The following is a 23877-nucleotide window of genomic DNA, read 5'->3' on the forward strand; positions in this document are numbered from 1 at the left end:
TATGCTGTGAATATAAATGACTCTTCCTTACAGCAGTTGGCAGGGCGCACAAAGACAGGAGCTCTCATTCATTGTTTGTGATCGCCTTTGAGTCTACTCAGAAGCATTGGTGTTGCTTAAACTCAAAACTAGCTTGTCAGTAACTGACAGTGTACCGGAATCAATACTAAAAGTTAGCGGTTATCAGCTGGCTGTAGCTTCTGGTAAATTTTTTTCTATTAGTTTATTGTTACAAAAGTTAACTTTTCAGTTAGCGGTTATCGAAGCTAACGTTTTGGTTAGCTGTGACCACCACTGAATGCTGGTGAGCTTCTCTCTGGACATTCTTTTAATAATGTCAAGTTTATTGCGCATCTTTGTCCAAATTGAATATCGGGGAATTTTATAGCAGATGGTCTCAGCTGAGGCTGTAATTTGAAGGAAAAATAAACAAACTGCTTCTATTTTAGGGAACTTTAAACAAAAAGGGCAATGGGAGTAAAAACACATATACAGTATAATAAAAATATGCACAAACTCAATTGCTAAAGTGCTCAAACTTCACTAAATCCCAAAAAGATGGTAACACAGGCTGCCATGACACAAAAGGTGATTGAGATCTGAACTGTGAGTTCTTTTATGGATGATTCTCATCTTTACAGCTCTTCTATAAGAGCGCTGGTCTCCAAGGCAACCCAGATACGGATTGAGAGCAGCCTTTGTCTGCAGAGCGGTGTTTGGCATCTCTGCTTAGTGCTAGTTCCTGTTCCAGAAAACAAAAGTGGGTGGCGCTTTTACGACAGGGTGAGCCATTTGTCTGCTAAGTGACCACCTTTTATAAGGCCATATGGTCGTTTGAGCATGGCGACTTCCACAGCGTTGAGCGCCTCAAACCCGTTCTTGACTTTAGACTGCTTGTTAAGACAGGGCTTCCAACCATATATTTGCATTCCAACGAAAACAGAAACCTGCAAAAACAAGTGTTACCCCAGTTTGTGTTGCAGGCTGGGTTTTCGTAAGTAATGCAAAGATGAAACCAGAGCCTTCAGGGTAATGCCTATAAATGTGTGTTTTTACCTCAGATGAAAGCGATGCACACATATAATGTATCACTAACAGGTTCAAAGAAGTAAACAAAAAGTTTGCTACTGAAGGCTCATACTGGAAAAATATTGAAAATTATTTAATTTTGTCTTCTAATGTATAGAAATGAAAACATCCTGGATTTAATTGTAACAGTTTCTGGTACAGCTGAAGAGATCAACATGGTTCAGGTGACTTGTAACTCACCCAACTCTTGACTTCTGTCAGACTTTTGGTGTGCCCATGTTGTATTCCATGACCAGGGGGTTGTTAGAGTGACTTTATTTTGGGTTTTCATTCTTATTTAGAGTGGTGTTTCCTGCTGCGCACACTGCTAAACTGCACATAAAACTTACTCGGAACACAAACCTGAATTGCTGGTGAGGAAAAATGTCTTTAGGGTTCCTTTCCTTTTTATCATCCACTCAAACATCAGTTTAAATCAATTACTGTGTAGCAGTAATGCACTTCAGCCACACAAACTACTCCAGAACATCAGATGTTTTGGAAGGTAAGGTCAAATTGCACAACCTTCGATGTAATATATAGTTTCATACAGCAAAAATCCACAATCTCTCTCACTTTTCATAACAGCAGACCTTGTTGCTCTACCAAAAAAAACAAAAAACAAAAAAAACAAAACAAAAACAAACAAACAAAACAAAACTGTGCCTTTGTGCACAGTGATTATTATTCTACAGCACTGGCTCCACTAATACATACATATATAATACAGTGGACTTTAATTATACTTACTGGTGTCAAAACTCACTTGCACTCTGTTGCTGCCAATTGTTACATTTAATGCTCCATATTTATTGTGAATTTTGTGCATTTTCAATTTTAACTTAAGTATTTCACGATTTCACCTTAATGTGGTTTATATTGTTACACTTGTGTTTCATCTTTAAACTGCACCATTTGTGACTGATACAACTGCAATTCCATTGTGCGTGCACAGCAATAATAATCATCTGAAAATTTGCTTATAGCAGGGTTCCTACATGCACGAACATAGAAATGTGAGATGTTGAGGTTATCTAAAATGAAACTTCAGTCAAAGCAGATTGGTTCAGTACAGTGCCACAATACATGGTACGTGAATAGTTTATATGAGTTTATTTGTCTGATTGGTTGCTTTTATGATCTGTGGACTCTGACTGACTGATTACAGCTGAACTGTCTCAGCCTAAACTCCCCTTTAACCTTTCAATCTCTCCATGTCTGCTGCTCAGCCGTGCCTGGAATACTAATGTTATGAATGCCAATGCTAATCACAGGGTAACAAAGACCAGCACTGGCCTGCTGTGATGGTGATGGACAAAAGAACTTGTGTGTCTGCGTGCATGTATGAGCTTTATACAGCATAATTTGCCAAGGTAACAGTAAGGCTTTCAGCCTGTGCTGACGGCATCTTATTAGAACCAGTCACACAAGTTGTTTTCTGCTATTTGCCTTGTTGTTTAACATGTCAGTGGATTTGGTTAAAAAAAATGGAGATGTTTTCTTCAAATCTTACACAATAAAGATGTGCCACACAGGCAATATCTGCTACAGTGTCAGGCCTACACTAAGTTCTATATTGGCCCTGAGGCCCATTGGTGCTGATGATATCTCCCTGATACTGTTTCGTGAGGTGATAGAAGTCTACGAATCCCCACTGACGGGATACAGTTATTTCCCAAGCAACGACCAGCATCCATTTTCAGCTGGGTGGACTGGGACAATGCAGATTAAGGGTCTTGTCCAAGGACACAGGCCGGAAGTGTAACCAAGGATCAAACCTAAGTTTAAATACTCATAGCCTATCTTCAATCTCACTGAGTCATCTGCTCTAAAATGTGGATATTAGAGTTAAAATAAAAGTTATGGTTTTGCAACATACAAAACATTTAGCTCAGTGTCTTCGGGAGTTGGACTAGGAATGTAAAGGACTGTAGCTGTAAATGAGTAGTACCAGCCTTGGCTGGGAAGTAACTTGTGATGGACCGGCTTCCTGTCCAGGAGGAACAAGCAGATTCTAATCTGCTTCACACTGTGGAATCTGGGAATAGGCCACTGAGCCTCAGCAACTATACAGGACTCACTTCTTCTTCCTCTTGTTTTGCTACAAGATGTGTACTTTATGCATTGTAGTAGACAAAACACAAATTTTAATACATACCATGTGTATTCTCTTGTGCCTCGTCTTTGTTCAGGGAAAACTGATGACTTTTTCCGATGGTTTCTCTCCTCTCCTGTTTTCATGGGCTGTTGGGATAGAAACACACAGGAAGCCAGGGGTCAGGATTGAATTAATGAGATGAGTTAACAGAAAAGTGGCTCAATTCTGGTGCTATGTGTAACACATTTAAACAACAGTGTCACTTGGGGGGGAATCACACACACACACACACACACACACACACACACACACACACACACACACACACACACACACACACACACACACACACACACACACACACACACACACACACACACACACACACAATAAATAGGATTCTAGGACATGTAAAATGTCCAAGTTTGAATTTATTATTTATGAAGCACTTGCTTTCAACAGTGATCTAATATAAGACTGCAACAGCATTTCATCTGTGTGAATATTTCACTTCTCAGCTGGAAGGCAAAACAAACAGTGTCTGACGTTGAACAAAAGTGCTGTCTTTTAGGAATGCACTAATCCGCTGCCCTATCAGCCCAGATACCAACACTACTACGAGGACAAGATGTTTACCAGGCATGACCAATCAGTTTTAATTTTTGCTGATGACTTACAGTGCACATTCTAAAGTGTGAACCACTAATGTATTTGGAGCATTTTGGTCTCCACTTTGGTATTTACAAGGGGCATAATCTGAGAGAAGAATATGGTTCAGGGGTTGTTCTTAGTCTCTTAATTATTCAGGGCTGTGTTTTGGGAGGAACTCCCTTTAAGAGTCATATGTGCAGGAATTTGGCACTTTGCTGTTTAGATGGTGGACTCAGTAGGTGTCAAAAATGAGGAAGACTGGTAAGGAAACAGATCTATTTCCAAAACATCAAAAAGTGTGCAACAGTTCTGTGTAGGCTGCCAGTCATCTAGAGAAAGATCTGAAACTCGAAGTTGGATTGCGTCGAGTTTCAGCTTAATCCCGTGTCCTGCATCGTGTAGTATACATGAAGTAATGAGCTGCGTTTAACCTCACGACCACCTCCTGATCAGCAATCGTATGGTCGGATGAAAATCAAACCTGTTTGATATTCTGATCGAGCGTTGTGAGGGTATCCCACTGCTGAAGTGCTACAAGCGTCCAACCTCTCGCACTGTGCATGTGCAAACACCAGAGAGAGCATAAACGGTGATCATCTCTTTAGGAGAGCAGCTTCTGTTTCTTTTCCACCCTTTCTTCAACTCATGTAAAGTCTTGTCATTTTTTTTTTTTTTTTTTTTTAAATTCTGATGTCTCCTATGGAGAGTTTTTGTAAAAATAAGAAATGCAAATAAAGTTTGAAAAAAAAAAAGCTTCTGTTTACGTCCTGCTCCTGGAAACATGAGTCCGACATGTGGTTTCTGAACGTACAATGTGTGTGAGAACATAAATTGTGCGCTCTGAACTTTTACACCATGTGGTTTTGAATGTAGCGTGAATGTACTGAGATACCCAAAATGCATTGCTGCTGGGCACAGCATCTCCACACTAAAACCTTCAAAATTAGCGCATTACTTTAAAACAAAAACATATATCTGATATTTTCACTTTATAAACCTCAGACATGATGTTAATTTAAATAACTTGTCTGAAATTAGTTTGGTTAAAATTTTAACCACAAGTTAAACCTTTGTTTACCACATATGTTAATGGTCTAAAAATTATCGGACCAAAACGTATTGGAAGATATTAGTCCGATAATGGTTTTCAAAGTTATCTAAACCTAAGTGTAAAAATGATAAAGTGTTTCTGAATGGGTCCCTTAGCAAAGTTTAAGCGATCAAAATAAATAAATAAAAATGAAAAAAAAAAAAAACATGACATAATTTTGAAAACATTTATTGTGCAGATCTCAAATCTATTGGTACAATTTACCGGAAGGTACATCTAAGATGCAAGCCTAGATTTGATGTTTTGGTGAAAGAATTAAATAAATTTATAGTCAGCGGCTGAAGTTTCATCTCTTGAACACTAGATGGCACACCCGCTCTGAATACATGAAGCGCTTTCAGGATGGTCACCTCCTCATTTACTAAACTCAACACAAAACCATCAAAACATTTTATAAAAAATACTTAATTTACTCATATTTGAAGTCAGTCTGGGTAAATCGACGTTACCTGGCTGATTTTGTCTTTCTTCTCTGGTTAAAAAAAAATCATTGCGTTATTAAATGTGCCGCTTTCTCTTTCTGTTTGATTCAGGTCACGACGGAGCCTCGACCTTCCCCCAGCGCGTCCGGCGTCTCACAAACTTACATGAACAGCAGTGAGAGTCAGTCAGCTCATCTCAGAACACCCCTCTCCTCTGCAGCAAACTGGTTCACACACACACAGCCGCTTCACAGAGGAGTTTTCCTCGATCAAAAAACTCAGCGGCCGTTATCGCAATTAGTCGGTGGATTCCAAATCTCTACCGTAGGCCAAAATTATACTGTGTACCGATTAAACCGCCTAAACTGCGCAGGCCTACCTGGGACCTTCTTGCTGTGAGGCATCAGTGCTAATTTTCAATCAGTGTGTACTGTACAGCGACAAAAGACAAGTGGTTAATATGCCGCCAGCTAGGCAGGGCCAAAATACACGCAAAGTCTATTTTATGCAAATGCTGAGCGATATGACATGGTGAGTGCCAATCCGGGGGAAGGTTAGTTGTTGGTAATAAGCATAGTTATTTGTAATAAAGTTCAAGGTTAAACTGTAAAACATCAAGCCTCAGTTACATGTCTTTGTCATTTTTAATGTAATGTGACAGATGTCTTATGATAAATGAGTTACTCTAATATTGTTATAACGGCTCTCCGTTTAAAAAAAAAAGAAGAAAAAGTCAAGTGCTTATTGTGCTTGGTTTCAGTGCAGAAAGTTCCCAGATCAACCCCCACCCCTGCCACATTTCTCCATGTAATGTGGAGTTGCGTCAGGAAGAGCACCCGGTATAAAACGTGCCAAAACAACATGCAGACCCACCTTGTATCTATTGTGGCGACCCCGATTGAAAACAAGGGAGCAGCCGAAGGGACTTACTTATATTGGTCATGCTCTAATTTAAAAATCACATTGATATTTCACCTGCACTTATTAGTATTCTATTAATGGTGTATGTTCTATGGGTGTATAAAGTTTGGACAGTTAATATGCTATTATTTTCAAGTTATTGCACTTTAAACAACAAAGGTGCACCTTTTCCTCTACTGGTGGTTGGCTCTCACTGCGGTATTGTATCACTTCCTGTTCCGGAGCACAGCAGTGTTTTGCTGTATCTGTTAGCTGTTTAATCTGCGCAGTTAGATTGATCTAGTTACCTAGATAACGATTTGCTTCACAGTGTAATCTTCCCATGCCTTAACTAAAACACTCCCTCTGCTGAATCACCTCTAAATTATTTACACATTCATTTTGTGTGTTTTTAGGAATCCGCTAGCTTAGCACAGCTACTAGCTCTTAGCCAGTTTAGCATGGTGGCTTCTCCTGTCTCTCCCACACTTTTCTGCTCTGGGTGTGAAATGTTTAATTATTCCTTGGCCTCCTTTAGCAGTAATGGTACTTGTAATAAGTGTAGCTTATTCGTAGCTTTGGAGGCCAGGCTGGGTGAATTGGAGACTCGGCTCCGCACCGTGGAAAATTCTACAGCTAGCCAGGCCCCTGTAGTCGGTGCGGACCAAGGTTGCTTAGCCGCCGTTAGTTTCCCTCTCGCAGATCCCGAGCAGCCGGGAAAGCAGGCCGACTAGGTGACTGTGAGGAGGAAGCGTAGCCCTAAACAGAAGCCCCGTGTACACCGCCAACCCGTTCACCTTTCTAACCGTTTTTCCCCACTCGGCGACACACCCGCCGAGGATCAAACTCTAGTTATTGGCGACTCTGTTTTGAGAAATGTGAAGTTAGCGACACCAGCAACCATAGTCAATTGTCTTCCGGGGGCCAGAGCAGGCGACATTGAAGGAAATTTGAAACTGCTGGCTAAGGCTAAGCGTAAATTTGGTAAGATTGTAATTCACGTCGGCAGTAATGACACCCGGTTACGCCAATCGGAGGTCACTAAAATTAACATTGAATCGGTGTGTAACTTTGCAAAAACAATGTCGGACTCTGTAGTTTTCTCCAGGAAGCAGAGTTGTAGTCTTACACACCTCTCTGCAGCTTCTCTCCCCCTGCCATCCCCTCATTACCCCATCCCCATAGAGACGGTGCCTGATCCCAGACCACCAATAACCAGCAAAAATCTATTTAAGCATAAAAACTCAAAAAGAAAAAATAATATAGAACCTTCAACTGCACTACAGACTAAAACAGTTAAATGTGGTCTATTAAACATTAGGTCTCTCTCTTCTAAGTCCCTGTTAGTAAATGATATAATAATTGATCAACATATTGATTTATTCTGCCTTACAGAAACCTGGTTACAGCAGGATGAATATGTTAGTTTAAATGAGTCAACACCCCCGAGTCACACTAACTGCCAGAATGCTTGTAACACGGGCCGAGGCGGAGGGTTAGCAGCAATCTTCCATTCCAGCTTATTAATTAATCAAAAACCCAGACAGAGCTTTAATTCATTTGAAAGCTTGACTCTTAGTCTTGTCCATCCAAATTGGAAGTCCCAAAAACCAGTTTTATTTGTTGTTATCTATCGTCCTCCTGGTCATTATTGTGAGTTTCTCTGTGAATTTTCAGACCTTTTGTCTGACTTAGTGCTTAGCTCAGATAAGATAATTATAGTGGGCGATTTTAACATCCACACAGATGCTGAGAATGACAGCCTCAACACTGCATTTAATCTATTATTAGACTCAAGTGGCTTTGCTCAAAATGTAAATGAGTCCACCCACCACTTTAATCATATCTTAGATCCTGTTCTGACTTATGGTATGGAAATTGAAGACTTAACAGTATTCCCTGAAAACTCCCTTCTGTCTGATCATTTCTTAATAACATTTACATTTACTCTGATGGACTACCCAGCAGTGGGGAATAAGTTTCATTACACTAGAAGTCTTTCAGAAAGTGCTGTAACTAGGTTTAAGGATATGATTCCTTCTTTATGTTCTCTAATGCCATATACCAACACAGTGCAGAGTAGCTACCTAAACTCTGTAAGTGAGATAGAGTATCTCGTCAATAGTTTTACATCCTCATTGAAGACAACTTTGGATGCTGTAGCTCCTCTGAAAAAGAGAGCTTTAAATCAGAAGTGCCTGACTCCGTGGTATAACTCACAAACTCGCAGCTTAAAGCAGATAACCCGTAAATTGGAGAGGAAATGGCGTCTCACTAATTTAGAAGATCTTCACTTAGCCTGGAAAAAGAGTCTGTTGCTCTATAAAAAAGCCCTCCGTAAAGGTAGGACAGCTTACTACTCATCACTAATTGAAGAAAATAAGAACAACCACAGGTTTCTTTTCAGCACTGTAGCCAGGCTGACAAAGAGTCAGAGCTCTATTGAGCCGAGTATTCCTTTAAGTTTAACTAGTAATGACTTCATGACTTTCTTTGCTAATAAAATTTTAACTATTAGAGAAAAAATTACTCATAACCATCCCAAAGATGTATCGTTATCTTTGGCTGCTTTCAGTGATGCCGGTATTTGGTTAGACTCTTTCTTTCAGATTGTTCTGTCCAAGTTATTTTCATTAGTTACTTCATCCAAACCATCAACATGTCTATTAGACCCCATTCCTACCAGACTGCTCAAGGAAGCCCTACCATTATTTAATGCTTCAATCTTAAATATGATCAATCTATCTTTATTAGTTGGCTATGTACCACAGGCTTTTAAGGTGGCAGTAATTAAACCATTACTTAAAAAGCCATCACTTGACCCAGCTATCTTAGCTAATTATAGGCCAATCTCCAACCTTCCTTTTCTCTCAAACATTCTTGAAAGGGTAGTTGTAAAACAGCAGCATTCCTCTGCAGAGGAATGGTCTATTTGAAGAGTTTCAGTCAGGTTTTAGAATTCATCATAGTACAGAAACAGCATTAGTGAAGGTTACAAATGATCTTCTTATGGCCTCAGACAGTGGACTCATCTCTGTGCTTGTTCTGTTAGACCTCAGTGCTGCTTTTGATACTGTTGACCATAAAATTTTATTACAGAGATTAGAGCATGCCATAGGTATTAAAGGCACTGCGCTGCGGTGGTTTGAATCATATTTATCTAATAGATTACAATTTGTTCATGTAAATGGGGAATCTTCTTCACAGACTAAGGTTAATTATGGAGTTCCACAAGGTTCTGTGCTAGGACCAATTTTATTCACTTTATACATGCTTCCCTTAGGCAGTATTATTAGACAGCATTGCTTAAATTTTCATTGTTACGCAGATGATACCCAGCTTTATCTTTCAATGAAGCCAGAGGACACACACCAATTAGCTAAACTGCAGGATTGTCTTACAGACATAAAGACATGGATGACCTCTAATTTCCTGCTTTTAAACTCAGATAAAACTGAAGTTATTGTACTTGGCCCCACAAATCTTAGAAACATGGTGTCTAACCAGATCCTTACTCTGGATGGCATTACCCTGACCTCTAGTAATACTGTGAGAAATCTTGGAGTCATTTTTGATCAGGATATGTAATTCAAAGCGCATATTAAACAAATATGTAGGACTGCTTTTTTGCATTTACGCAATATCTCTAAAATGAGAAAGGTCTTGTCTCAGAGTGATGCTGAAAAACTAATTCATGCATTTATTTCCTCTAGGCTGGACTATTGTAATTCATTATTATCAGGTTGTCCTAAAAGTTCCCTGAAAAGCCTTCAGTTAATTCAAAATGCTGCAGCTAGAGTACTAGCGGGGACTAAAGGAGAGAGCATATCTCACCCATATTGGCCTCTCTTCATTGGCTTCCTGTTAATTCTAGAATAGAATTTAAAATTCTTCTTCTTACTTATAAGGTTTTGAATAATCAGGTCCCATCTTATCTTAGGGACCTCATAGTACCATATCACTCCAATAGGGCGCTTCGCTCTCAGACTGCAGGCTTACTTGTAGTTCCTAGGGTTTGTAAGAGTAGAATGGGAGGCAGAGCCTTCAGCTTTCAGGCTCCTCTCCTGTGGAACCAGCTCCCAATTCAGATCAGGGAGACAGACACCCTCTTTACTTTTAAGATTAGGCTTAAAACTTTCCTTTTTGCTAAAGCTTATAGTTAGGGCTGGATCAGGTGACCCTGAACCATCCCTTAGTTATGCTGCTATAGACTTAGACTGCTGGGGGGTTCCCATGATGCACTGTTTCTTTCTCTTTTTGCTCTGTATGCACCACTCTGCATTTAATCATTAGTGATTGATCTCTGCTCCCCTCCACAGCATGTCTTTTTCTTGGTTCTCTCCCTCAGCCCCAACCAGTCCCAGCAGAAGACTGCCCCTCACTGACCCTGGTTCCGCTGGAGGTTTCTTCCTGTTAAAAGGGAGTTTTTCCTTCCCACTGTCGCCAAGTGCTTGCTCACAGGGGGTCGTTTTGACTGTTGGGGTTTTTACGTAATTATTGTATGGCCTTGCCTTACAATATAAAGCGCCTTGGGGCAACTGTTTGTTGTGATTTGGCGCTATATAAATAAAATTGATGATGGTTGATGATAAACATGCTATCAGCACGCAGCACATGCAGAACTCAAAACATGGTGGAGCAAAATTTGTTTTCCAAGGCTCGGTTTATGGTGCATACTCTGGACGTGCAATATGATGTGTTAGGCTGTGGACAATTAAAATGTTTTTCACAAAGATCACCAGAATTGAACAGCACTACACATTCAATCAACCGACTGATTCTGTGCACTCTGTCTGAGGCACTGATGAGCACTTTAATGGATGCTGGCCCTGCACCCTAGAGTTTCAAACTGACCTCAGGATGCCCTACCTATTCAAGACCTGGGGTGGAGACTAACCACTAAGATGGATAGTTGTTATCTTAATAATAAACTTTGTTTTTGTTGCTTTTCTTTTTTCCCCCTGTTTCTTCTGTTTGTTTATCTCATCTTTTGTAAAAACCTTGTTACTGTTTGAATGGGCCAGGCAGTGGGTCACCCCCTTGAGTCTGATCTGCTTGAGGTTTCTTCCTCAATAAATGCCAGACGCCGTTTGTCCTTACCACTTTCACCTGTGTGCATGCTCAGGGGTGTTGGCAAAGCTTGACCATACTCGTGTGAAGCACCTTGAAGCAGTGTTGTTGTGATTTTGGGCTAAAAAAATAAAATAAATTGAATTTATTTACTTGAACATAAACAATTATTAGCTGACAGAAAAGTAAAGTTAGTAACATTTTGTGAGGCAAATGTGAGGCAAATGTGCACGTTTAGCTTCTTGACACTTTCATCTGTTCAGCGGCAACAAGAAGCAGTTTCTTCTTGAATTCTTTGTGCCTCATATAATAACTTTAATTCACTCATTAGGTTGTGCTTGTTAATGAGGTTACAAATAAATCATGCTTGAAGTGAATTCATTTTGCTTCTTGGCGCATGAAACAGTAGCATCGTGTTTCAAAATAAATGTGACTTACAGATCAATGCAACTTATATATATACTGCTCAAAAGAATGAGGGGAACGTGTTCTCCTAAATCTTTTGAGCAGTATACTATTTTTCCTCTTCATATGCATTTTGCACAAATGTGACTATACTCTGAATCGGCATATAGTCCAGAAAATATGGTATATAAGTTTTCTCAAAATCTCTAAATTATGCCAAAACATTCCTTCCTTTCTCGATAATATTTCTGTGAAAATCAGTAGCTCCACCATAAATCTATATGACATTTTAAGGGTTTGTCTTCCCTTATCAGTTGTGGAGGTGGGTGACAACAGGAAGGTGACCATTAATTGAAGCAAGGCAGACAGTGCAGTTTAAACTACTGTTTATTTCGGGATGGGATTCATGCAAAAGCTTTACTGTAATTAAATATAAGTCAAAATCAGGTCAATCATTTTGTCGATTGTTTATATTTTGCAGAATTGTGCATGATTTATATTAAATCTGTATAAAAAGGGACTTGGGAATTTGTCACCTTTGATGTTTAAAAAAAAAACTGGGAAAATTGTTTGGTTGTACTGCTCAGTGTAGTTTGTCTTTCAGCATTTGGTCAGGGCTACCACAGTGGATACTATTCAATAATTTCCAGAATTTGTGGGCCTTCTGGTGCGGCTCTAGGGCACCCCCCTTGTGGGCCTACACCGGCGCCTTGGGTGCTTCCCCTTGTGTGTGGGTTTGTTTCCTGTGCCTCCATGGGGGGGGGGTGGGTTGCGGTGCGGGTGTGCGTTTTGGCTCTGCCTGGGCTGTTCCTCTGGAGGCCCCTCGGGGCTGCCCCGGTAGTCCTGGTGGGTGCCCTTCCTGGCCCCTGTGCCCTTCTACTGTCCTTTATGTCCTTGTTTTTCCTGGGGCTCTGCATCCTGGACCTCTTTTCATTGAGTTGCATGCAATCACCCGTGTGGCTCCCGGCATGCCGGAGTGGTCCACATCATATGGTAAGGTTCTGTACTTTTGTATGACTCAGCACACCAGCCACAGTAGTGATTAGTTATTTAGCTGTGATCTAGATGTCTGTGTGTGGATGGTTAAGTGTTTGTGGCCATCACCACAATTCAGTTTAGGGTGTTCCCAAGGGGATCAAGACTCTGGTGTCCTAGAATAGGGTATGGATGCTCACTAAAGCCGCTTTTCTACTACAAAGCTCCAGCACTACTCGGCTCTACTCGGTTTGGTTCCAAGCGCATCTTTTTCTACTACAAATAGTACCTCTTCAACGTGGGCGGGGTCAGCAGAGCAAACTGCAGTGATGTCGTTTTATATGCGACATAAACATAAACAATGGCGGACTCCGTGTGTTTATTGCTCTGTGAGTTTTTAAGAGAAAGCTGCTGGCGGCGAGATGAAACACGCTTGAAAAGTACAGAAGACTTTGGGAATTCATACAACAATATGAAGATGAAGACGAAGAAGATACAAGTACAACCTGAAAAGAGACGAAGAGCCAAAGCATGACGGTAAGCTAATCGTTAGCTTCCTAAGTAGCTTGTAAATAAGTAATAACTGCAGGCTGTCGCTATTAATTATTAAAATTGTGGCTGTCAAAATAAAGCGTTAATTTAGATTAATTAATTACAGCACCTGTCATGCCTTCAGTCACATTTTGCTCTGTTTTGTTTTGACGTCAGTGACTTGGTCTGTAAATAAAGACGCGTTTCTGAGCAATAAACGTGTTAATGTCAATACTTTTTTTTAACCAAAGTAACTTGCTTTGATAACTTATTGTTAAATCTCAAATGTGGGAGTTTGTGCATTTACTGACTTTCATGCACAAAATGTTGATTCGGTTTTAATGACCGTTAATTAACGTTGTCACTAAACTCGAACAGGCTTAAAACACATTAAAAACGTTTGATTTGTTTTTCATCCAACTTTTAATGTTCAATGGACAAATTTAAATATGAAATATAATAAGATAATTATTAAAGGAGTCATATTGTGCAGAAAGAATCAGCCTCCAAACTCCCACAATTCTGTTTTTATAGACATTCTTTATAATATAACCTTTTATTGTCATTGTACACATACATACAATAAATCTGTCTGCATTTAACCCATCCAAATTACAGTTACAGTTCTCCCAACTTAAGATCAATTTACAGCTTGTTTAATACCGCCTTGATATGTAACAAAAATAACCCTGATCCTTTTTTACCTGATTATTAAGTGCCCCAAACACACACAGATCTGAGGTTTTTGTAAAATATACCTGCAATTAAATGATTCACTTAAATTAACTAATCACAAACCCTGTAATCAATTACATTATTTTTTTTAATAACCTGACAGCACTAATTAAAATATGTATGCTGTATGTGTGTGTTTCAGATGGTTTTCTCAGAGTCACCGCTGCGGAGGTTCATGCCATGGAATGGGACACCTTTGTCATCATCATGTTATACACCAGTTATGTTTCACTGTGAATTTTGAATAAATTTTTGTACTTTTTGCTAAAATGTCTCCACTTGTGTAACATCAGTTTGATTTGTAAAAGTTACCAAGGTTTACTGATTTAAAGGCTAACAGTTTGAAAAGCTGTTTAAGCATAATGCAGTAGTAAAATAAGTTTTACATTTAATGGGGTCATAAATGTAAATGTAACAGGCAGTAAAACTGGTTGTTCAAAATTCCTTGATGTAATGGTGCCTTCACTGAAGTGACTAAACCTTTTTGTTTATGTTAAATACCATTTGGTAAAATCTCAGTTTTGACATGATTATTCCAGCATCTGTGTAAAGATTCAGCCAGGTGTAGTGTGCAGTGTCTTCTGGAGCGGCAAAAACCCAAATTAAAAATTCTTACAAATGAACCTTCATTGCACCAAAACATCAATGACAAAATGTTTTTTACTGTTGACTCAGCCTGAAATGACAAATTATGATACAGTCACAAGTCAGATTGTTTACTGCAACAAAATAAGAGCAAATACAAAAAAGAAAAAAAAAAAAAAGAAAAAAGCAACACAAACTATACAAAAGTTTCATGTGTCTGTAGTCTGGGTTGGGGGCGCAGGTCACACATCCCGGTCACGCATCGCGTGCACAAGGTTGCCCAGCATGCCAAGATATGCCTGATTAAATGCAGCTTCCACCACCGTTGCTTCCTCAAGGATCAGCCGGATGTGTCGATCACACTGAACCCAGTTCAGCTTCAGCCTCAACGTCACTCAAGATGGACAGATTCACTTGCTGGAACAGGCTCCTTTTTCTCTTGCCTGGACAATAATGAAGGTAGAAATGGGAAAGCAAGTAAAAAAAAAAAAAAAAAAACCAAGAGTGACACCCCCCCCCCCCCAAAAAAACAAAACAACAACAAAAAAACCCCCAGAAGAATTGTAATAAAATCCTACAAAAAAAAAACAAAACAAAAACCTTTCAGTCTCTGTATGATCATTCCCGAGTTTCAGTTATCTTGGTCACATAAAAATTATGTTCTTTCGAAATTATCCGCCAACAAATCAGACCATTTGGAGCATCATTTAGAACATGACTTTTATGCAAAGCGACCAAGATAACTGAAACTTTGGGAAGGTCCAGCAAAATTTGCTGGATTTATTACAATATTTATGGGTACTGGGTTTTTTTTTGTTTTTGTTAGTTTTTTTTTTTTTTTGGTGAAGGGGTGGGGGGTCCACCCTGTATATATCGTATTTGGGAAATTTAAGTGATGTGAGACACATTATTCTTACCTGTGATGACACGTTCCTGTGTGGTGCTGGACGTTGATACAGATGTTGAAGCTGGTGTTCGAACCCTCCTCGCTTATGGAACTGGATTCTTCAACAAAAACACAAAATAGCAACAAGTAAAAACAAAACAAAACACATCACAGTAATGGCACTAAATGAGTCAATGCACACGTTTGTTGTCATGCTGACTTGTGTTTTTCTGTCAGAAGTTAATAATTTAAAGCGGAGCACGGAATTAGCTAGCTCACTAGTTAGCAGTCAGCTAGCTTACTGTGTCCGCGTACATGAGACAACGATGTTACTTTAACACAGGTTTAGATTCAAAATCTTTGTTTGTTAAAGTGCGCTTCCCACCAATGGGATAAGTAACGTTAAACGGTGCTTTCAAGCAGACTACAGTCACAAAAACACTTACCATCCGTCGCTTCCAACAAAGCCGAGTCACGGTCATCCTGCCTCCCGTTGCTTGCCGTTCGGTGTCCGTAAACAGCGTTCCTGCGGGCGAACCATTTCCAGCCCTTACGGCCCGACCTACTCCGGTCGTTGTGGTCCTGTAATCACTTTTAAGCTTTTTCAGCTGTTCTCTGCGTTGCTGTAATGTCCGGTGAACCAGGCGCGGCCAAAGACTGGGAGATTTTCTCATTTCGGGTCGCTTCATCCACCTCCCTGTATTCTCTCCTCCGCCACCAAACACAGAAACGTCTGCAGCTCATCCACGGACCACGGTGTGGTTTTGTGCGAGTAAAAAAAAAAAAAAAACTCGCCGTGAAACGAAAGAAAAGGACGGTCGCTGTGACTATTTAAAAATGGCGGGTTTTGATTTTCGTCTCGGACGGCATGCTCATGACTCATCCAGTGACGACATTCTCTGACCAATCATTGGCCGGCAGCCTGTTGACGTCACATTTTAGTATCGGCTTGGCTCGCTTGGAACCACTCCTGAGCAGGTACTAAAAAAAGCACCTGGTACCAGGTACTAACCCTAGTGGAAAAGCAAAAAAACAGAGTAGAGCTACTTTTGTGAAGTAGAAAAGCACCATAACTAGACAACAGACTATTGCTGTCACTGTTGTTTATGTGTGGTTGTTTGTCCTGGTTGTTTGTCCTGGTATGTATCCTCTTTGGTGTCTCACATTTTTCATCACCTCACAGTTATTACTGTCACCACTTGTCTTTCATCCTCATCTGTCTTCATGTTGTTTTGGTGGTCACCCCTTCCTGATATAAGTTATCTGCGAGGTTTAAATAAAATGTTATAAGTCGATCAGGAAGGGCAGGTGAAGGTCTCACACACACACACACACCACGTTCACTCATGCACTACATACTATCTGTCTTGCAAGAACAAATTGCATATATATTTGGCATTTAACATCACTATATATACAGAGAGTAAAATAATAATAATTATTTCCAAAATTGTATTAAAAAGATTAGAAAATAGTGACATAATATTTTTACCATAAACGCCCACTGGGAGTCTATTCTGCCTTTAAAAGTAACCGTCCAGGCTAAATTTCATCTCAGGTAAAATTGTCAGATGTGCCATGTTCCTCTCCACTTGCTTAATTACTCATTAACTTTCACTGCAGCCTATTCGTGCAGCTTCTGATGTGACCTTGACATGTCTCTTAACTCATGTATTATTCAGACTTGCTTTCACACCACACATCGGTTCCAAGTGTCAACCAAGAGCACGTCTCCGACCAAGCGTGTCTAATCAACATAAATGCTTTAAACTTTTTTCCTGCATCTCAACTGCTTTGCCACAAGTGTCTCCCAGCTGAAAATAATGATACAGCAACGTGAGCCAATTAAACCTCTGGTATTCCAGCCTCACTGTGTGAAAACAGTCAGCAGCTTGCTTTTGACTGACAACACTTTGGAGCCACTTTCAAAGGACTGGAACTGACAACTGCAGCATCAAATGTGCTGAGCTGTCTGTGGAGGCACGAACACTGTGCAGTTCTTGCCACATTAGATGGTGAAGCGCCGACAGGGTATTCTCATTCTGACAGGGGCTGGAGACTATCCCAGGAGGATTCTGGCTGATGGAGACCAGCCACATCATCCTGCAGACATGCCATATTGCCAACAGAAATCAGATTCACCAGAACACAGAACCCAACTGACAGAAGCAGAAACGCACTGCACCCCCCTTACAGAATACAGGGCTCTGATTACATCTACCAAAGGCAATCAAAGCCAAAGTGAGGAAGTGGACAAAGAGAAGTGAGAAGATCCACTGGATTGATACCCTCTTTATCACAGAGCCTTGGATTCAGCACATCCTGAGGGAAGGACTGATACCTCCACAGAGGCCACTCAGACATGTGGAGCCAAAAGCTGCAGAGCTTCTGCCTAATTTACAAAATATTCCCCACTGTAATTCTTTTCCATTTAGTTTCAGTCTATTACGACAGCACATCATCACGCGTGCAATCTGGCACCGAGGAGAAGAGTGGCCAAATTTGATCTTGAAGCCTGTTGCAGGGCAGTCTCTGCTGAACCCCTATTTACAGAGCTATTAGCTGGTGGAAAGCAACAGTGGTGAGGGCCTGCATTATTTTTTGGTTTCCATGGAAACCTTTTCATGAGAAAGTGGAGCACCAATAGGATTTCAGAGGCTGAGTGAATTGGTGAAGGGGTGAGAAGACAGATCAGCTCAGACGGCAGAAAGCACAACAATAGAATGAAGCCTCCAGGGAGGCTCGAAAGGCCAGGCCGCTGAGGGTCCGACAAAGAGCAGAAAGAAGGCTCAAGACTTCACAAATAAAATAAAAGGTTCTTACTACATCTGCTCATTGGTTTCCTTTTAAAATCAATCCCACTTTCCAGCAAGTCATTGACATTTAAGCTCAGCCTCACTGTGGCCAATTTAAACATCAGGGTGGCCACTAATTGATCGTATGTGCGCTGTTATTTAAACGCTGGCAACATTATTGCATCACCAGCATCTGAGACAGATGTACATCATAAATTATGTGCTTCCACATATGTTGTTCCCCACAGTCCAATTCACAATCACATCTGAGCTGTAACCATAAAGGAGCGATGCGTCTCCTCTTTAATGTATTTAACAGTTTGGAATTACGGCTGTTTTAAAGTCACACAGATGTGGACGTGCCAGCGAGCATACTGTAAATTATGGTCAATGTTGATGAGCATGGCCACTGCGTTTAGAGCCTGTTCAATTGGAAATAATGGCAGTTCAACTTTAAAATTATTAATTGACTGAGTTAAGCTGTTATTACCACGTCTTCAAGTTGTCATACAAGTTCAATCATCAGCAAGAGACTGGTCACAGGATGTTAACTTTGTGAGGTAAAAACAAAATCAACATGTCTGATTGGGGTGGCTGGTATGATGGATAAATGTACCCATTTGAACTTTATGTTCATTTCACAATTCATTAATACTACACATTCAGGAAGCGAAAGTTATGCTACGCTATTTACGCTATACTACAACAGCTGGCTTCTTCTGCACTGCGTGTTCTGCCACTGTATGTGGTGCTGCCCCTAGTGGGCATCAAAAGTATAGCAGAGGCAGAGCCAATGTGCTGAAGCACAGTAGCAAAAAATCTGAAGGGCCGTGATTTTTGTAAATGAAATACAACCCCACTTCCAATGAAGTTGGGACGTGAGTAAAATGTAAATAAAAACAGAATACAATGATTTGCAAATCCTCTTCAACCTGTATTCAACTGAATACACCACAAAGACAAGATATTTAATGTTCAAACTGATAAACTTTACTGATTTGTGCAAATACTTGCTAATTTTAAAATGGATGCCTGCAACACGCTTCAAAAAGATGGGACAGTCATATGTTTACCACTGTGTTATATCACTTTTCCTTGTTGTATTTTGCGCTTCATAATGTGTCACATATTTTCAATGGGCGACAGGTCTGGACTGCAGACAGGCCAGTCTAGTACCCGCAATCCTTTACTACAAATCCACGCTGTTGTAACACGTGCAGAATGTGGCTTGGCATTGTCTTGCTGAAATAAGCAGAGATGTCCCTGAAAAAGACGTTGCTTGGATGGCAGCATGTGTTGCTCCAAAACCTGGATGTACCTTTCAGCATTAATGGTGCCATCACAAATGTGTAAGTTGCCCATGTCATGGGCACTAACACACCCCCATACCATCACAGATGCTGGCTTTTGAACCTTGTGCTGATAACAATCTGGATGGTCTTTTTCCTCTTTTGTCCGGAGGACACTACGTCCATGATTTCCAAAAACAATTTGAAATGTGGACTCAGAAAACAACACTTTTCCATTTTGGGTCTGTCCATTTCAAATGAGCTGGGGTCCAGAGAAGGCGGTGGCGTTTCTGGATGTTGTTGATGTATGGCTTTCACTTTGCATAGTAGAGTTTTAACTTGCACTTGTAGATGTAGCAACAAACTGTTAACTGACAATGGTTTTCTGAAGTGTTCCTGAGCCCACACAGTAAGATCCTTTACACAATGATTATGGGTAAGTTGTGATTCGACAACCTTGTGATATAACCGGGTGCCAGTAGATGGCAATGTTCTATGCATTTTGACCCTGTTTATATAACACGGTTGTCAACCTGAATCAAACCTTAAACAGACTTTTTGGTTTTGCAAATGCCTTTTTTGTTTTTTTTTTACAAATGAAAAAAATGACATATTTTACAAACATTTATTTGTAAACACCAATACACATACATACACACACACACACACATTAAATTAACTTGTGTTGGTTTTTACATAGAATTAATTAGTCAACCAATCAGTGTGAGTTTACCCATAAACCCTTTGGGCATCTGTGTGTGTTAATGTTCAAATCTTCAAAATTAGGCATTATTTTAAAATTAACAGATATGTGTTATATTTTCACTTTATACATTTTAAGAGTTGACATTAATGGAGTTATTCTGTCCGGATTAATTTGATTTGTAAATCAAACCATAAGTCAAATCTGCTTTCCTTTTCAAGACATCTGCCTCTCGGCCGGACCGCGGTATTCTGACAAGGGTAATGACTTGTTTTTCTTTGTGGCAGCCTGGCAGCCAGGCCCCTTCTTCTGGGGTAGAGTTGAGCTCAGCTGCCTCACTGCTGCAAAATACGTAGCAGGCAGGAGCCAACACAGTTAATAAATGTTTTTTTCACCGTTACTATGTAAAAAATGTTAGCAATCTAAAAGTTATTGGAACTAAATAAATCAGAAGCTAATTGGTCCGCTGATGGTTTTTGAAGTTAGCTGAAAACGTAATCCGTTAATAAAGAAAAGTTATCTTAGATAGTTAGTGGTTAGCGGAACTGTGCCCACCACTGGCAGTAAGGATCGAAAGAGTCACATCCAAAAACCTAGAATTGTCCAGAATCATCTGCACAGAATCGTCCGCCCTCATCACTAACATGCAGCACCCAGAGGAGGAAGAAGAAGTCATCATCCAGAATCACGATCCCACCCAAAAAAAGGCCAAATCACAATAGTTTTAAACAGTAGTCTAAATTTTTTGGGTCCACAAATCGGCCGTGAGTAAAGCCAAAATGTTTCTTACAAAAACGCAGGTTAGCGAGGTTTACCTGTATTAGACCATTTTGCAAGGGAGAGACGCACATCTGTATCCAGATCAATGACTGCTCTAATGAAGATGAGGAGAAAGCGGGTGTGAAAATTCTCTCACAAGTGCATAAAAAAATTTGTGCACTTTTCAAACACACATGATGCAGTTTCCTTCCATCATGTGCAGTTACAGCTCGAAGAAAATGCTTTTTTTGTGGTAAGTGGAGAAATTCCAGAAAAGGTCCTTGGTAACTGAACTATGTCTTGTGATGCAGAAGGGCCTTATGTGTCCACAAGACACTTCATCCTGCCAATCAGACAATGCAAATATGGGGTCAGAGATCAGAGAACAGCAGGGACACTTCCTGTATGTGCAGGAAAACAAGGGAGGAAATTACATGTTTTCCTGGCCCCGGATTTCTACACCTCACAGCCTTGACCTCAATTCTCACTAATGTTGGCAAGAAAAAAGAAAACTGAACACTTTAGAAGGATAGTCCAAAATGACCTGTGGGGCCTTTTATCCTGCACACAGCCTTGATTCCAACATGTATGGACACATTTGATAAAAATGCCTGCTCTCCTTTGAGATCTGTCAGATACGGTGAACATGCATCATAGCGGAATATTACAGAAAAGAGAAAAAGGGCAACGACCAGCAGCCATATGTCTCGTGAACATCTGCTTTAATAAGTGCAACGATGAGGCAGTGTTATGGCCTCAGACCATCCAGATGTATTGATTGGTCTGTGTGAGTTAACCACCAGAGACACAGATAAACCAGCAGGATGGAGCAACAATCCCCACTCTGATCAGAGGGCCTCACACAGCTAATTACTCATTCTACTCTTTCCGGCCGTAACGAAGCCACGGCTGTCTTTGTTCTTTCCACACAGTGCTCCGAGGGGGTGCAAGCCGGGGAGGGGTGTACTGAGTTATTTGGACTGCATAGTTTTGTTTAGTTACAAGGTGCAGATTGAACTCATTAAGCAGTCCTCTCTTTTGTCTGTGTTAATCGTTTGGGGCTAAAAGGAAAGCTGATAAGATAGCTGCCGCTGGACTCGGGTGTTGTTTTGATAGTGATAAAAATGGACAAACATCAGTCGGGGCTGCAACAAGTTTGTCAGGCCTTTGTAGAGGTAAAGCTAGTGCCAAAGACCTTGTCCACGGGGGGGGGGGACTTTCCCTATGATCTTTTCCTTTGTCATTTCAAAAACTGTTACGTAAACGCGACACCATTTCAAAAAACATCTCTGTCCACACAAATCCGCTAAAAACGCTGTAGTCCATAAGCCAGGCCTGCATGTGGCGCTGTAACACTTCCATAAAAAATGGAGAACAAGACATGAAGTATGCACATAAGTGGTGGAAGGAACTAATCAATGCAGCAGCACAAGCTAGAACTTTACAAACGAACACCCAGAGTAAATTAAAACTCTTTGAATCTGACAAATGGAATCCTTTCAGCCGGATTCATCGTCACAGCTTGCCGAAAACTGTTATATACATAAGACAGTCTTGCATCAGAGCGTTCCATTTATTTATGATCAGCATTCACCACAGCTATTCTTTGTCTCTTTGGCATTCTGCTACCGACAAAAATAAATCCCATTCATGATCCACCAAGACAAAAAAAAAGTTAAATTACACTGTTAACAACAACAATATGTCATTCATTATGAGTAGCTGAGGTTAGAGACATGGAGCTATGACATCAATGGTTCAGAAAAGTTCCATATTGTTTGTCCACATTCATTCATCTTCTACCGCTTAGTCCATTTAAGGGTCGTGGGGGGCTGAAGCCTATCCCAGCAGCCATAGAGCACGAGGCGGGGTACACCCTGGACAGGACGCCAGTCTGTCACAGGGCCACAAACAGACAAACAGACACACCCACATACACCTAGGGACAATTTAAAGATCCCAATCCACCTAACCCGCATGTCTTTGGATGTGGGAAACCCACGCAAACACGGGGAGAACATGCAAACTCCACACAGAAAGGCCACAGGAATTGAACCCATGACCTTCTCGCTGTGAGGCAACAGTGCTAACCACTAAGCCACCATGCTGCCCTGTTTGTCCACATGAAGACACAAATCTGGCATATTCAGATTTATCCACTCTGGTACCAGTTTTTAAAAAGTAACATTTCTGGCCAACAAAAACAAGGGTGCGGTATGGAGGAAACACCAACACAATCCCCAAACATGCCTGACAGACATACAGTCAGATCCACAAATTGGACAGTAGCATTTTTTAAATTTTATATCTGCACACCACAAATGTTATTGAAAGGAAGCAGTCAAGATTTCGATACATAAGCATTTAGAGGCCAATGACTACATCTTGGACTTCATTTCATGAAGAACTACAAACAGAATGGCACAATATGCTATCTGTATGGAGTAAGCAGTTTTTAAAGTGGCTGTGCAAGTAAGAGAAGCCACCAAGACATCCAGACAAGTCTGAAGGAGTTATAGGCTTATGTGGCTGTGACTGGAGAAACTCTACACAGTGCAAGCATTGCATACCTGGTGAACATGGGTGGACCAGCTAAGTTCCAGTCCATTGCATGACACTGGTGCTGTAACAGACAGTGCTGCTATAATGGATTGATGCAGAATGTGGCAGCACTGCACCATTAAGGATGCCGGCTGGGGCTAAACACCATAAAAGAAGATGGCTCTTCTTTTTCTATGGCACAGGGTGTAGATGACAAAAAAAAAAAAAAAAAAAAATTGAAGCAACATAGCAGCTTAAACAGGTGAAATAAGTTACTCTGTGGACAAAAATGGTAACATGACACTTAACTAAACTGACTAAACCAAGTGAACTACAAAAACACAATAAAGCAA

The 23877-nt window shown here is 40.5% G+C and overlaps 1 protein-coding gene across 2 annotated transcripts in view; it reads right to left on the reverse strand.

The window, feature by feature from the left end:
* The window catches only part of tspan18b (tetraspanin 18b), a 180567-nt gene that overhangs the window by 46762 nt on the left and 109928 nt on the right, over window positions 1–23877 (reverse strand). For both annotated transcript variants that reach the window (XM_034176263.1, XM_034176262.1), the window contains one exon: window positions 3227–3312. In XM_034176263.1, coding sequence (XP_034032154.1) covers window positions 3227–3229 — 3 coding nt within the window. In that variant the 5' untranslated portion in view covers window positions 3230–3312. The remainder of the gene's footprint in view (window positions 1–3226; window positions 3313–23877) is intronic.

Source organism: Thalassophryne amazonica, chromosome 8 (genome assembly GCF_902500255.1).
Source record: "Thalassophryne amazonica chromosome 8, fThaAma1.1, whole genome shotgun sequence".
In the NCBI taxonomy this organism is placed as follows: Eukaryota; Metazoa; Chordata; class Actinopteri; order Batrachoidiformes; family Batrachoididae; genus Thalassophryne; species Thalassophryne amazonica.